General features: G+C 41.9%; 1 protein-coding gene across 8 annotated transcripts in view; it reads left to right on the top strand.

Annotated features, from left to right (window-relative positions):
• Positions 1-14,285, top strand: part of NEB (nebulin) — a 173,556-nt gene that overhangs the window by 152,268 nt on the left and 7,003 nt on the right. For 3 of the 8 annotated variants that reach the window (XM_044303563.1, XM_044303561.1, XM_044303569.1), the window contains 6 exons: positions 839-931; positions 3,628-3,720; positions 4,097-4,189; positions 5,332-5,424; positions 10,329-10,421; positions 13,493-13,600. In XM_044303563.1, coding sequence (XP_044159498.1) covers positions 839-931; positions 3,628-3,720; positions 4,097-4,189; positions 5,332-5,424; positions 10,329-10,421; positions 13,493-13,600 — 573 coding nt within the window. The remainder of the gene's footprint in view (positions 1-838; positions 932-3,627; positions 3,721-4,096; positions 4,190-5,331; positions 5,425-10,328; positions 10,422-13,492; positions 13,601-14,285) is intronic. The other 5 variants (XM_044303562.1, XM_044303566.1, XM_044303564.1 and 2 more) reach the window with 5 other exon arrangements.

Below are 14,285 nucleotides of genomic sequence, written 5' to 3'. Positions count from 1 at the left end.
TGTCACATCCCTTCCCCCACATTGAAGTGAAGGGAACAAAGCTTGGGTATAGACTTAAAACTAAGGACGGACAAACCGTCAATTATCTTGGGATGGACCAGCCATGTAAAGTGTAGTAGATGGTTGTTCAGTGGATGTCAGGAGAAAAAGGATCAGCATGTTAAGTTTCAACATGCCCAATCCTTTGTTCAGAATAAAACTAAGCCATCAGCAGAAGTGTCTGGCAGCAGCTTATTCCTCTCTCCCCATTAAAAACCCATGCATGCGCAAACAAATTGATTGTACCTGTGTATGGGGAGGTGAGGAGGAACATCTGTCAGACGAACGAGCTATTGAAGGTTTGTGGACAGCCTGGAAGGATTCAGAAGAGAGGTTTACTATCATAAGGGTTGAGTTTTTTGTGTGTATATTTACACATAGAAGTTGATTGCACCTATCCATAAATTCATTATTTTGGAAATGCTCTTTAGGGATTTTCCTATAATTGAATTCTATGAGAGCAGAAAATCTCAATGCTGTTTTTTATGGAAAGATTACTTTTCCTAATAAAATCTAATTCTGATTTATAGAAACCTCTCATAGTCTTCCATGACTCCAAGTGAGGTACCTCAACCTTAATGGCTCCTTTGACATGTCTTAGCACATGGTAGACACCAGTATTATGTATATTAGTACATAGTAGACAGCAATGTCATGGTTCTAGAAAGATATTTAATTTCCATTGTCTATCTGTATGACATCTGTGTACAATCATACATGCCGTCATGTATGGAACTGTCCAATGTGCTAAATGTCCATCGTTTTTTTTTTTGTCTCTCCATTATGTGTAATCTTATAGATTAAATACAAGGAAACTATTGGGAAAGGAACAGCAGTTGCTGATCTGCCAGAAGTCAAACGAGTGAAGGAGACACAGAAGAACATCAGCTCGGTAGTGGCTGATATTATGTTTTTCCGCCTCAGTCATTGTGTTTGACCATGTCTCTCTTCTCCCTTTACTAAATGGCCCTTCTATTCCTTCCTAATGTCAGCATCTCTCATATTCCTCATTATTAATCCACATAATAGAAATATCTGACCTTGTGTGTTCAGAATGCAAATTAGCAAACGGATTATTACTTCTTCCTGATTTTAACAGTATATTAATTCCATAACTAACTCCATTTCTTCCTCATTTCTACTGTAATGTTATAAGGTATGCTGCCTAACCATACTATATAACTGATGACATTAATACCTTACTATTGTTTTGAAATGTCTTTAGTAAGATGTTATAGCCTTAAATGACCAGTTACAGGGCGGATGTGGAAAGAAACAGAAAGAGAGAGAGAGAAAGACAGAAACAGAGAGAAAGAGACTGAGAAATATATAAATTACGAGATTGAGAGAGAAAGAAGGATAGAGAGAAATAGAGAGATGGAGAGATTGAAAGCAAAAGAGAAATATAGAGATTCAGATCGAAAGAGAAAGAGAGATAAGAAAGTGAGAAACAGAGAGAGAAAGAGATAGAAAACTAGAAAGAGATAGAGGAAATAGAGAGATATAGAGAGAAACAGATAGAGGAATTGAGAGAGAGAAATAGAGAGATTGAGAGAGAAAGAGTTAAAAGAGAGAAAGAAAAATAGAGAGAGAAATAGATAAAGATACATGATAGAAGATGGATAGCTAGATACATAGAATACATTTAAGATAGATAGATGATAGACAGATAGATAGATCGATCATAATGGTAAAAGGAGTAAATGAGCAGGGTAATCATCAGTGCAATTTGCCTGGTTAAAGTATTCACTATTACATATTATAATGTCATATCAATCTACCTTATCAGAATATCAGGTTACACTTCAATGTTTAATGGTGTAATCAATACATTGTAGTTGAAAGTGTTTGAAGCATACAGTATTACTATGTTCTGCAGCTCAACAGCTGAGAGCTTGGTGTCATGTGGGCAATGTTGACAGCTCAGGGGTGGGGCCAGATTAGGATACTCCCCTGAGTTGCTCAAATTAGTGCAACAGCTCCACATTTCCAAATTCAATACTCTCTTGAGGTTGGGAAATTGAACCAACTACAAATGTACCAGTTCAAATCTAATATTTTTTAAGACTTTTTCTTAACTTGGTTTAAACCCGTTTGAGTTTTACATTAGTTGTCACTCTAATTGACAAGAATTTTTGGAACTAGGATGTTATGTATCCCACAAAACAGACATTCCACGCCTATTTTCTCAAGTTATATAAGCTTATGTAGGTATTTGTCATGGTCCGAATTCATAAAAGTGACACATAATCTAAAAATTTGAAAAATATATACATTTGTATATTTTTTATATTCTTTAATCATTACATTTTTTTAAATTATTTTCAAAAAGTTACCTTAAGTAATATTTTATTGTGGGAGTGGTCTCACTGGCTAAGGTAGGCCTTCTGGGACACTGTGAACTGCCTAAAGAGGGCTAGCCCATGAATAGACAGAGGTACCACTGATGATTTACAGGAAACCTGACATCACCATGATGCCTCCCCAACCCCCCGCAGTACCTCACAGCTATAGTTATCATGTCTGCAATGATGTATTTGTCTCTTTCATCCGATGGAAAACTTTGGCAAAGGGGACAGCGGTCTTGACATTCCAAGACAGGCTAACCACGCCTAGTCCTGTCTCTAACCATATGGACGGCTCAGTACTTTTTTTCTTCAGATGTGATGCGCCTGAGATCCCACACATGTACGGTTCTGTTTCATTTTCAGGGTCTATGCGGTGAGTTGATCTTTAGTGTACTTGGCTTCAGAGGCTCACTCTCAGGAGTCGGCACCTGCAGAGCCATCAATCGGGGGAAAGAGGCAGGACGGGGATGCACCTAGTATGACTTGGAGCATCAAGACCGCTGCCATATTGACTTCAAGAAGCCAATTTTCATACTTCATCCAAGATTAATACAGTTGTTTTTTTGGCAAAGTTTTCCATCGGATGAAACAAGCAGACATCATTGGAGATATGATGACTGGGTACTTTCGGCAGTTGGGGAGACATTATGGTATGGAGGTTCAGTTTAACGTGGGAGTTCTTCAAGGTGTAAGCAGAGAGAAGTGGGTGGCAGGGTATATGAATTTCAGACAGCTTACACAATTACAGGCATTAAAATCCGTTCAGTTATTTTTTTTCAAAAAAGTTTTGGGCATTGTGTTTAAAAACTAGATACTGCCCACCTTTCCGTGATTCCCATAGAAGTGAATAGAAAGAGATTGGAACATGTGCAACCACCTCTCCACTCATTCTCTGCCTGGATGCGGAAGCTGGTGGCCACTGCCACTGGGCTTCTGTTCTGACGATAAGTGTGGGTCCTGCATCCTGTGGACACGCCATGAAAGACTAAGCTGGGAATACCGCTTTAAGTTGTAAAAAAATAAGGAGACAGAGAAAAATACTTCAGGATTACTATGCAAACAATATATTTATCATACAAGCCAAAAATTATAATTTCTAAATTTCATTCAATTTTTTTTGTAAATTATAACTGAAAAAAAAACTTTTATGAAATCGGCATGTTTGTAGAATTTTTGCTTCATTTAGTAAATATTGGATTTAGTTATCGATACTATCTTGGCTGCTCTGTTGTGTCTCTAGGTTATGTACAAGGAAAGCTTGGGGCAAGGAACCCCCACTGCTGTGACTCCTGAGATCCAGCGCGTCAGACGCAACCAGGAAAACATTAGCATGGTACTATCCTACATGGGATTTGGTTTAAACCCCCACCTAACAAAAACTTTCTAAACCAATGACATTATAACCAATACTGGACATTTACTTTTTTTGAGTGATTAAACTGACATTGATTTTCGAGTGTCTGATAACTTTTACACTCAAACTATAGAGTAATTTTTATTAATACTTTTTAAAAATGAAAGCAATAATACAGTATTAAAATAATGCAACTTATTATACCAGAATGGAATTATCATACTAATTAATTACTGATTATCCACCCTGACAACCTTGTAACTTGTCGACAAGTTAACAAAGAGAAAAAAAAACATTCCTTTAATTTTTGCCTCATGATTTTTAATAATTTTGGGGTACCATCTTGTACCTTCAGGTTATGTACAAAGAAAACCTGGGAATGTCAACCCCAGTCCCTGTGACTCCTGAGATGGAGCGAGTAAAACGCAACCAAGAAAACATAAGCTCGGTATTTATAAACCCATTAACACCATTTTAAAAAATTCCTGAAATGTAATAACCTCATGGACGATGCTTGTCAATAATCTTCATAAAAAATCACACATCTTCCTTCGTAAAATTCCCAGTCACCTCCCTATTACTTTTTGAGTTACCTCTTTCCCTTCTCTACCCCATCTTACACACATATTATATGTCTTCTAATCTTTTTCTCTGATGATCCCTGGCTCGAGTTTTCACTTTATTATGTTGCCTCGTTTATAATCCTCCTCTTTCCTCCTGTAAAACTCCTCAGCAGTTTCGTATTGTATTCATTGATTGCAATACTGTCTTCCTTATAGGATGCTCCCGAGCAAACTCAACATATTGTTCGTCTTCAATCTGTGGAAAAACTACAACTCTCAGCATTCCGCAGGGGATTTGTGGCCGAATTTGCAACTTTTCCCCGCTCACGCCACTTTTCCGAGGTGGCAGAAAAAGGGGGCGTGGTGTGAGCGGGGAAGGGAGCGGACCGGCCTGTCTCATTTATCATTTTTACACCTGTTTTTTGGCATAGAAAATTATTTAAATCTACGCCAGCTCCATGGCAAGTCACACAGCCAGTGCCTAAATTATGTAGAGGCCGGCGCCTGATATTAGTAAATGTCCCCCATAGTTTTGACATGTAGGTGTATTAAAGGGGTTTTCCAAGACTGTGATGTTGATGACCTATCCTCCAGTTTGAGGAGGCAGCGGTGCCAACCGGAGCTTACCAAGCACAGTGCCGTCCATTGGATAGTGGCTGTGTTTGGTATTGCAGCCCAGGCCCTTTAACTTGAATGGGACTGAGCTGTGTCTACGCCAGGTGACCAATGAACGTGACGTCACTGGGCTAGGAAGAGGCTTCAGTGCTCCCCAGAGTGTCACAGCCTCTTCAAACTGCTGATCGGAGGGGGTGTCGGGAGTCAGACCCCCACCAATCTGATATTGATGACCTATCCTGGGGATAGGCATCAATATCAAAACCTTGGATAACTCCTTTAATACGGGCACAGACTGATTGCATCTTGGAGGATCAACAGAGAACTGAATTTTTTCATCAAGTCTAACACTTTTTTGGTGACTATATATTTGCGGTCCGAAATAGCTAACTGACTGGTTTATAACCTGTAGGTTTTATACAAAGAGAACATGGGGCATGGAACCCCAATACCTGTCACTCCTGAGATCGAGAGGGTCAGACGCAATCAAGAAAACATTAGCATGGTATCAAATGGACAATACTCTACAATGCAACTGCTTCCCCTAAGCAACCTATTGTATACAGCCCTGTTACCCCAAGTAACACAACTCTACCCATAACTTAATATGCTACAGTAATCCTATTAGCTTCTAAATGATCCCTCCATCCTGCTATATAATAATATATACAACTGATTAAACAAATGAAAAGTCTTAACAATACCGATTGTATCTAACACATTTACACCAGGTGGCGCTGTTGGTTGGTGGAACCAATAACCATTCTTGTTGGCGGGAGACCGGGTTGTTGGACGTCTGCCGATCAGCTCCAGCTGTGGAATTACACAGCCGCGTCCATTGTGTGGTGGACGTAGCTGGTTACTGCTGAGCTGCCCCCATTGAAATGAAAGGTAACCAGCTCCGTCCACTATGCAAGAAATAGAATTGGCACTGGAGCTACCCTAAAACTGTTGATTATCGAAGGTTTGAGGTATTGGGCCCCCATGATCAGATATTGATGGTCTACCTGAGGATTAGCCATCAATAGTAATCATGGACAACTCCTTTAAAGGGGTTTTCCCATCTCAACATTTGTGGCATATCACTAGGATAAGCCAAAAATGTCAGATACTGTAGGTGTGGGTCAGGGCCGGCTCCAGGTTCATGTGGGCCCTTGGGCGATAAATCCCAGTGGGCCCCCATGAGGCATTTTTTTACATTGACATGTCCCCCTGTGGCTCCCACACGGTATAATGACCCCCAGTGGCCCCTATACAGTATAATGACTACTACTGGCCCTTCACACAGTATAATGACTACTAGTGGCCCTTCACACAGTATAATGAACCCCCAACCCCCCCACTGTATAATGACCACCTGTGGCCCTGCATTCAGAATAATACCCCCCAGTCGCCCCCATTCAGAATAATGACCCCCAGTAGCCCCCACACTGGGGGAATACTGTATGGAGGAGGCTCTGGGGGTCATTATACTAAATGGGGGACACTGGGGGTCATTATACTATGTAAAGGGCCCTCACAGTATAATGACCCCACAGTGACCCTCCATTCAGAATGACCCCCCAGTCGCCCCCACACTGGGGGTTATACTGTATGGAGGGGGCACGAGGGGTTATTATATTTAATGGGGGCTCTGGTGGTCATTATGCTAAATAGAGGGTCAATGGGGATCATTATACTAAATGGGGGGCACTGGGAGTCATTATACTGTGTAAGGGGCCCTCACCGTGTGATGAATGACCCCCCAGTGGCCCCCTCACATACCTATCATTGCAGGGGAGCTGGCGGTCCTGTCATTCACAAACCGCAGCTCCCTGCGCTCCTTCTCTCCGGCGGCCCACTGCAGCAGTGAGCCAGGCCTGGAGGAGAGAAGATGTGCAGTGATGTAGCTAGAACTGACTGAGCCCCACAGCAAATTTTAGTACGCCCCCCTCCCCCCTAATGTGTGTTCACATCACGTTTTTCCTATCGGTTTAATGTATACCAGGCATATCCAAACTGCGGCCCTACAGCTGTTGCAAAACTACAACTCCCAGCATGCTCTAATAGCTGTACGCTATCCAGGCATGCTGGGAGTTGTAGTTTTGGAACAGCTGGAGGGCCGCAGTTTGGACATGCCTGATGTATACAAATGTGCAGCATTCCACGTTTTTGTATCCTGCAGAGTCAAGTAAAAAATGCATATATGTTTTTTTACAATGGAACTGTATGGTGAACGGACGCCACTGTACGGCATCAGTCTGAGGATTGTATGGTGACCGGACCCCCCTGTACGGCATCAGTCTGAGGCATCTGGTAACGCATACATTTTTGGTATACATTAAATGGATGGCACAAATGGGATGTCAACCCAGCCCTAGTGTCAGAATAAGCCCCAGTACACAGCGGAGCAGCGTGGCGGAGAGGGGAGGCCGCCATGTACTGACAGAGCGCTACCTGGTCCTGGTGGTCAGGGGTGAGGACTGTGTTTACCAAGGATCATTTTCTACTGGGAAATACAGGGCACAGTATAATACACTAGAATCTATATAATATAAAGATATTAGCCCTACCTCCGAATAATAATACAATTAGGGGCTCATTTATTATATAGAAAAAAGTCTATGTTAGGCGTATCTCTGACGCAGATTGTCCTAAGCACCGCAATCTGTATCTTTTCCCGCTCATGCCAGGTCTAAAAAAAGTGGTGTGGGCATGGAAGGGGATACAGTTATGGCCATGCAGTTATTGGATACCACCGCCATATAGTGATAACACCGCCATACAATGATAAAACCATATACAGTGACCGGATAAAAGGGTATAAGAGTGCACAGTACACGGAATGACTATGGGCACTGCACAGGGTGTGGTAAGAGGGCACAATGCAGGGTATAAAGGGGGTACAGTACGGGGTGGGGGGCACAGTCACATGACCCTGTGACGTTAGAAGGTCCTTATGGTGAATGCGGTTCAGATGCCACCATAATGAGAGGCAGAGGAGTGACACAGGAGCCCTGGATGGACAGGAGGGGTGGACACAGCAAGTAGGTGGAAGGGGCTCTGAGGGGGATTCATACAAGAAGTAGGGGCAGGAGGTCTGTCCAAGGCAATAGGAGATAGGAGGGTGAAACAGGAGCCCTGGATGGACAGGAGGGGTGGACACAGCAAGTAGGGGGGAAGGGGCTCTGAGGGGGATTCATACAAGAAGTAGGGGCAGAAGGTCTGAGCAGGGCAGCAACAGGAGATAGGAGGGTGAAAACGGAGCTCTGGATACATGAGGGAGGAAAGGAGACAGCAGGGGCCCCATGAGGATGAGATAGGACAGGATATGGGGGGGGGGGGGCAGATGTCATGGAGACAAACTGCTTAATGAAACAGTAATACAACTAAATAGAATGAAGCAGCCGATCGAAGAGTCCCCCCCCCTTCTGTCCCACAGACAAGAGACAGTCACAGTGCAGGCTCACTCACAGACTGTCTACACACTTCTCTGCTCCAGCTCCAGCTCCAGCCTCCAGCCCTCCGGTCTCTCTCCTCAGGCAGCATGTGTCCTGTGTAGAGGGGGCGTGTCCTGAGTCTCTGCAGCTCAGAGGGCCCCACCAGAGGGGTACTGTGTAAGTGAAGTGACAGCAGTGAGAGCTCCCATCTGTATTGATGGAAGTGCTCATAGCAGCTCAGTGGGCCCCCCCAGGAGCATTGGGCCCCGGCACTTGCCCGGGGATGCCGGGTTATGACGCCGGCCCTGGTGTGGGTCCCACCTATGTGACCCACTCAGTTCTCCAGAACGGGCCCTTGAAGTGAAGGAGAACACACCATGCATGCATGTCTTCTCCATTCACTGCTGAGTGAGTAGTGAAGAGAGAGGAAGCAGTGCAAGCACGGCCACCTCTCGGTTCACCGCTATGGAACTTCCAGAAATAGCCAAGCCAGAACTCAGCTATTTCCGGAACTCCCATAACAGAGAGTGGCGAGTGGCTATGCATGTGCAGCTTCTCTCACTTGAGGGGTCCTATTTTGGAGATAAGAGCAGGTCCCAGTGGTGGGACCCGCACTTATCTGACATATGTGTCATATCTTAGTAATATGCCACAAATCTTGAGATGGGAAAACCTCTATAGCCTCTTCTGCACCGGACTTTAAAGATGGTGCCGAGGTGATACGGCTGATCATGGACCCTGGTAAGCAGCCTTTCCTAGGGCCCGAATGGTTCCCCAGCGCTTAAAATCGAGGTTGCCGTTCACTTGCTGTGGCAGCCACAGGCCTTCTGAATGCCTGCCACAGCAATGATCCTATGAAAAACATAATAAAACTCCAATAGGCTGCCATGTTAAATCATTGCAGTCTATGGGAGACCCAAAAAGTTTTTAAAAATATAAACAAATACAAAAATTGTAATCACCCCATTTCCTCATATAAAAAATAAAATATATGAACAATAAAAAAAAAAATCATTGGCATCACCACATCCTAAAATGCCCGTAACGATTATAATATAAACATATTTATTCAGCATGGTGAATGCCGTAATGGGGAAAAAAAAATCTGCCCTTCAACTCCCCCAAAAAATGTATTTAAAAAAAATTAAAAAGCCATACACACATCAAAATGGTACCATTAAAAATTAAAGATTGTCTCACCCAAAAAAACTCACACAGCCCCATAGACATAACTATAAAAAAAAGTTATGTGGGTCTGAATATGACAATGAAAAAAAAAGAAAAAAACTGTTTTTCTCAGTTTTTATTTTTTTAAAGAATTAAAACACAAGAAAAACTATATAAATGTAGTATCACTGTAATTGTATAGACCCGCTTAGTGAAGGGAACAGGTCCATTTTACGACACAGAGAATGCTGTATAAAAAAATAAACCCATAAAACTATGGTGGAATTGGGTTTGTTTTCCAATTCCACCCCATTTGGAATTTTTTCCAGCTTCCCACAACATTATATGCAATAGAAAATGGTGCCATTGAAAAGTATGTGTAAGTACAAAAGTACAAAAAAAAATAAAAAAATAAAAAATACAAGCCCTCATATGGCTATAGAAAAATGGAAAAATAATAACGTTATGGCTCCTGGAAGGCAGGGAGTAAAAAAACGAAAGTGCAAAATCTGAAAATCGCCAGGTCCTGAAGAGGTTATGGATGGATTCATACATTCCATAGTGGTAATGGTGGGGAGAAGTGTTTCCACACGTTGGGCAATGCTTACAGAAGCATCTCACAAGCGTCTGTTGTCACCACTTTTTGGCTAATGATTTTGAAGGCTACCAGCTAATAATGTGCCTGTCATTGCTTCAAGCATAACCACAGTCTTCTCCTAAAACCTCCTCCTCTGTGCAGCTTCCCCTGGACTTACACACTGAATTTAGATTCCTGTATAATTCTTGTGGTAGTGATATGTGAATGCTTCTTTATATGCTGTAGGTCACATACAAAGAAAATTTGGGAAAATCTACACCAACGCCTGTCACTCCAGAGATGGAGAGGGTTAAACGTAACCAGGAAAATATTAGCTCGGTATTTCCGTACAACGGCCTTTATTCCTATGATAACACGGATAATAGTCTCATCTGTGCGGTGTTCTGATCTCTTAATCAAAAATGACAATACCATAACATGATCCTGAGGATTGCACTTCTGACGATATACTAAATGATAACAGTCGTAGAGAAATTAACCAGGGGAACCCCAAGAATATCAGCTAAAAGGACTACATGATGTCAATGACATAAAAAATGCCTACTAGAAAATCTATAGATAAGTTAGTGAAAATATGATGTTAAGCAAATCCATATAGGTTAAAGTTGCAGGTCTCCTTTAAAGGGGTTCTCTGCAACCGGGAACCTTGTTTAGATGGCCGGGCAAAGGTAAAAAAAAAAAAAAGAGACCTATCAGGGACCCTCTGGGTCCAGCACCAAGCTCCCTGCTCTACCGCTTCAGGTTCCCGCTGATATGTGCAGGCACAGGACATGACCACCGAGGCCTCTAGGTGCATGTAGGTCGCACATCATACTTCAGATCCACCTGTGACAGGTCTTTTTTATTTATTTATTTTTTTGCATCTTGCTCAGCCATCAAAATGTGGGTTCCTGGTCTTGCAGAACTCCTTAAAGAAGAGTTTCACTTCTGCTGCTTGCATGACAACAGTTCCTGCTCTTGCCACAGTTCAGTGTTATCATAGGGAACCAGAATCTGCCTTTCAATTGGCTAGTACAGAAGAGAAGAGATCAGATCAGTTGCTTTAAAGGGAACCTGTCGCCGGGATTTGATGTATAGAGCTGAGGACATGGGTTGCTAGATGGCCGCTTGCACATCCGCAATACCCAGTCCCTAAACCGATTTGATATATATGCAAATTACCCTGAGATGTGTCCTGTACGTGAGATGAGTCCAGCGTGAAGGAGCGCAGAACCGCCCCGCATCCTCAGAATCTCCTCCTTGCTCCCCGACATCAGAAAGACAGAGCGCCGTAATCTAGCAATGTGCGAGCTAGCACATGCGCTGTTCCTTCCCTGAGGCTGATGCCAGCACAGGGAAGGAACACTATGAGGACACTGCGCATGCGCTAGCTCGCGCATCGCGAGATTACGCGGCTCTGGCTTTCTGACAGGGAGCAAGGAGGAGATTCTGAAGATGTGGGAAGGTGCTGGGCTCCTTCACGCTGGACTCATCTCACATACAGGACACATCTCAGGGTAATTTGCATATGTATCAAATAGTTTTTTTTCCACAATTAAAAGCACACAGAGCTATGGGGACTGGGTATTGCGGATGTGCTAGCGGCCATCTAGCAACCCATGTCCTCAGCTCTATACATCAAATCCCTGTGACAGGTTCCCTTTAAAGGCTATAGACACCTTCAAGGGCATTTATTTATGATTGCATTTTACTCATTTTGGGCTAAAAATCATATCAATTGGTCTATATTAAAAACATTTCTGGGATACAGGGTTAAAAATCAGCCTGCAGGCAGTCAGTTTCAGTTTTTTTTTGTTGTTGTTTTTTTTAATCCTATCACCTGACAGCTCATGTAAAGTTCTGATCTCTGATCTTCTAACCTCGTAAATACTCATGATCAATTTTTAGCACACTGATATGGCTTATGAGGTCAGAAGATCTGAGTTTTACATGAGGTGTAAGATGACAAGTTTCAAAGAAAACAGAAGCAGCCTGTGAACAGACTGATTTTTAACCCTTGTAACTTAGAAACGGCTGAACATTTTTAATAAAGACCAGTTGAAAAAATAATTTTAGATCAAAACTAATAAAATGCAATTATAAAAAAAAACTACTTAAAGAGTTCTCACTACATAGCTCTGGAATCATTGCCATGGGTGAAAAAAAAAAAAAAAAAGCTCTGCAACTTCAGCTTATGTCAAAACTCAACACAAAATATAATGTAGATCTTCTGGTAGCAAAGTCTCACTTTTACACTTTTAACCTACATTTTGAGTATCTTTGCTTTATTTGTTTTATACTGCTCTTGGGTAGCATAATTTCTTAGACTACTTTCACACTAGCGTTTTTTGCAGATCCGTCATGCGGTTGTAATACTGTACAACCGCAAGCATCCGTCATGAACGGATCCAGTTGTATTATGTCTTCTATAGCCATGACGGATCCATCTTGAACACCACTGAAAGTCAATGGGGGACGAATCCGTTTTCTATTGTGCCAGATTATGTCAGAGAACACGGATCTGTCACCATTGACTTACATTGTGTGCCAGGACGGATCTGTTTGGCTCCGCTTTTTCAGGCGGACAGCAAAACGCTGCAGGCAGTGTTATGGTGTCCGCCTCCAGAGCGGAATGGAGACGGAACCGAGGCAAACTGGTGCATTCTGAGCGGATCCTTTTCCATTCAGAATGCATTAGGGCAAAACTGATCCGTTTTGGACGCTTGTGAGATCCCTGAAACGGATCTCACAAACGGAAAGCTAAAACGCTAGTGTGAAAGTAGTCTTAAACTCCAGTCACATACAAAGCTGCATTTAGAATCCAGCTGGCTACAGACTGAAATCAGGAGGCACAGTAAACCCCTTTGTGTATGTTCACACAGAGTATTTTGTGTGCTGAAAAAAACCTGTTGTGGAAGGAACCCTCATCTGGATTTTTAGGATGTGATTTTTCTACCTAACACTGTTTTTATGTGTTTTTTTTGATGCATTTGCAGTCCTGTAAGCTGGAAGTTCGAATAGAGCTTTGGATGTGAATGGAGTATAACACATGGCTTTTACGCAGGATCAGTAGATAATAAAAGCAAAGTATTGGTGATATTTACTAAAAGACAACAATAAGCTGAAAAAATCCATTACATTAGACCTGGACATGGAAATATCAGTCTGGACGTTAATCGCTTGTAATAAAGAATTGCTAACAAGTAACCAATTAAACTTTACTGGAAATTTGCAGTTTTAGTTCTAGGTTATTTTATGAAGATCAGGTAAGAAATTTGCTTTCAGTGTCTCACTCCCGAGAAGGCTCAAACCACTCACTGTCTTGTTCTAGTTTATGCTACTAGCACACGTAATAACCCCCCATCAGACAGCCATGGCCATCCACTGACTGTACGTCTCCTTACCTTCAGGTTCTGTATTCTGACAGCTTCCGCAAACAGATACAAGGTAGAGCCGCCTACTTGATGGATACTCCTGAAATGAGACGTGTCCGTGAAACCCAGCGCCACATTTCAGCGGTAACTTATTATTTACCTTATTTGTCATGAATATTCTGCATATTAAAAGTCTATGGATGCCTTTGGAGCATTTTTTATTCCTTTTGGGCTAAAAAATTAATTTTTTAATAGTCTTTATTAAACATTTTCTGCCTTTTTTGAGGTATAGGGGTTAAAAATCAGTCTCTTTGCAGTGTATCACTTCTCAGTCCCATCAGCTGATGGCTCTAATCTCCTGATCTCAAACACTCATTTAAGCAATACTTTTATCAGATAGATAAGTTTAGCTATAATGAGTATTTATGAGGTAAGGAGATCAGAGATAAAAGTCATACTCTGCAAAGACAAATTTTAACCCCTGTATCTCAAAAACAATTTTTTAAATTACATTTTTAGCCCAAAATGTGTAAAATGCAATAATGAAAAAAAGACAAAAAATAAATAAATGCTTCCATAGCCTTTAAACGGTTTTGTCATTTATCTTGCAGGATTACAAAAATGGGTTCTAATTTATTTACCTCTCCTGTGCATAGGTTTTGTCTGGTATTGCAGCTCAGTCCTACGCATGAAAAGGAGGCCGAGCTACAATACTAGACACCAATCTCCTATAACCTTTTTAACAAGATTGATATTAGGGTTAGGGAACATTGTTGTAATTCATCAGATTTGACCCCATAACAGCTCTGTGGGTATGTTAAATCTGTCA

The sequence above is a fragment of the Bufo gargarizans genome, chromosome 8 (genome assembly GCF_014858855.1).
Source record: "Bufo gargarizans isolate SCDJY-AF-19 chromosome 8, ASM1485885v1, whole genome shotgun sequence".
Taxonomy (NCBI): domain Eukaryota; kingdom Metazoa; phylum Chordata; class Amphibia; order Anura; family Bufonidae; genus Bufo; species Bufo gargarizans.
This window is presented reverse-complemented; position numbering and strand designations above follow the sequence as displayed.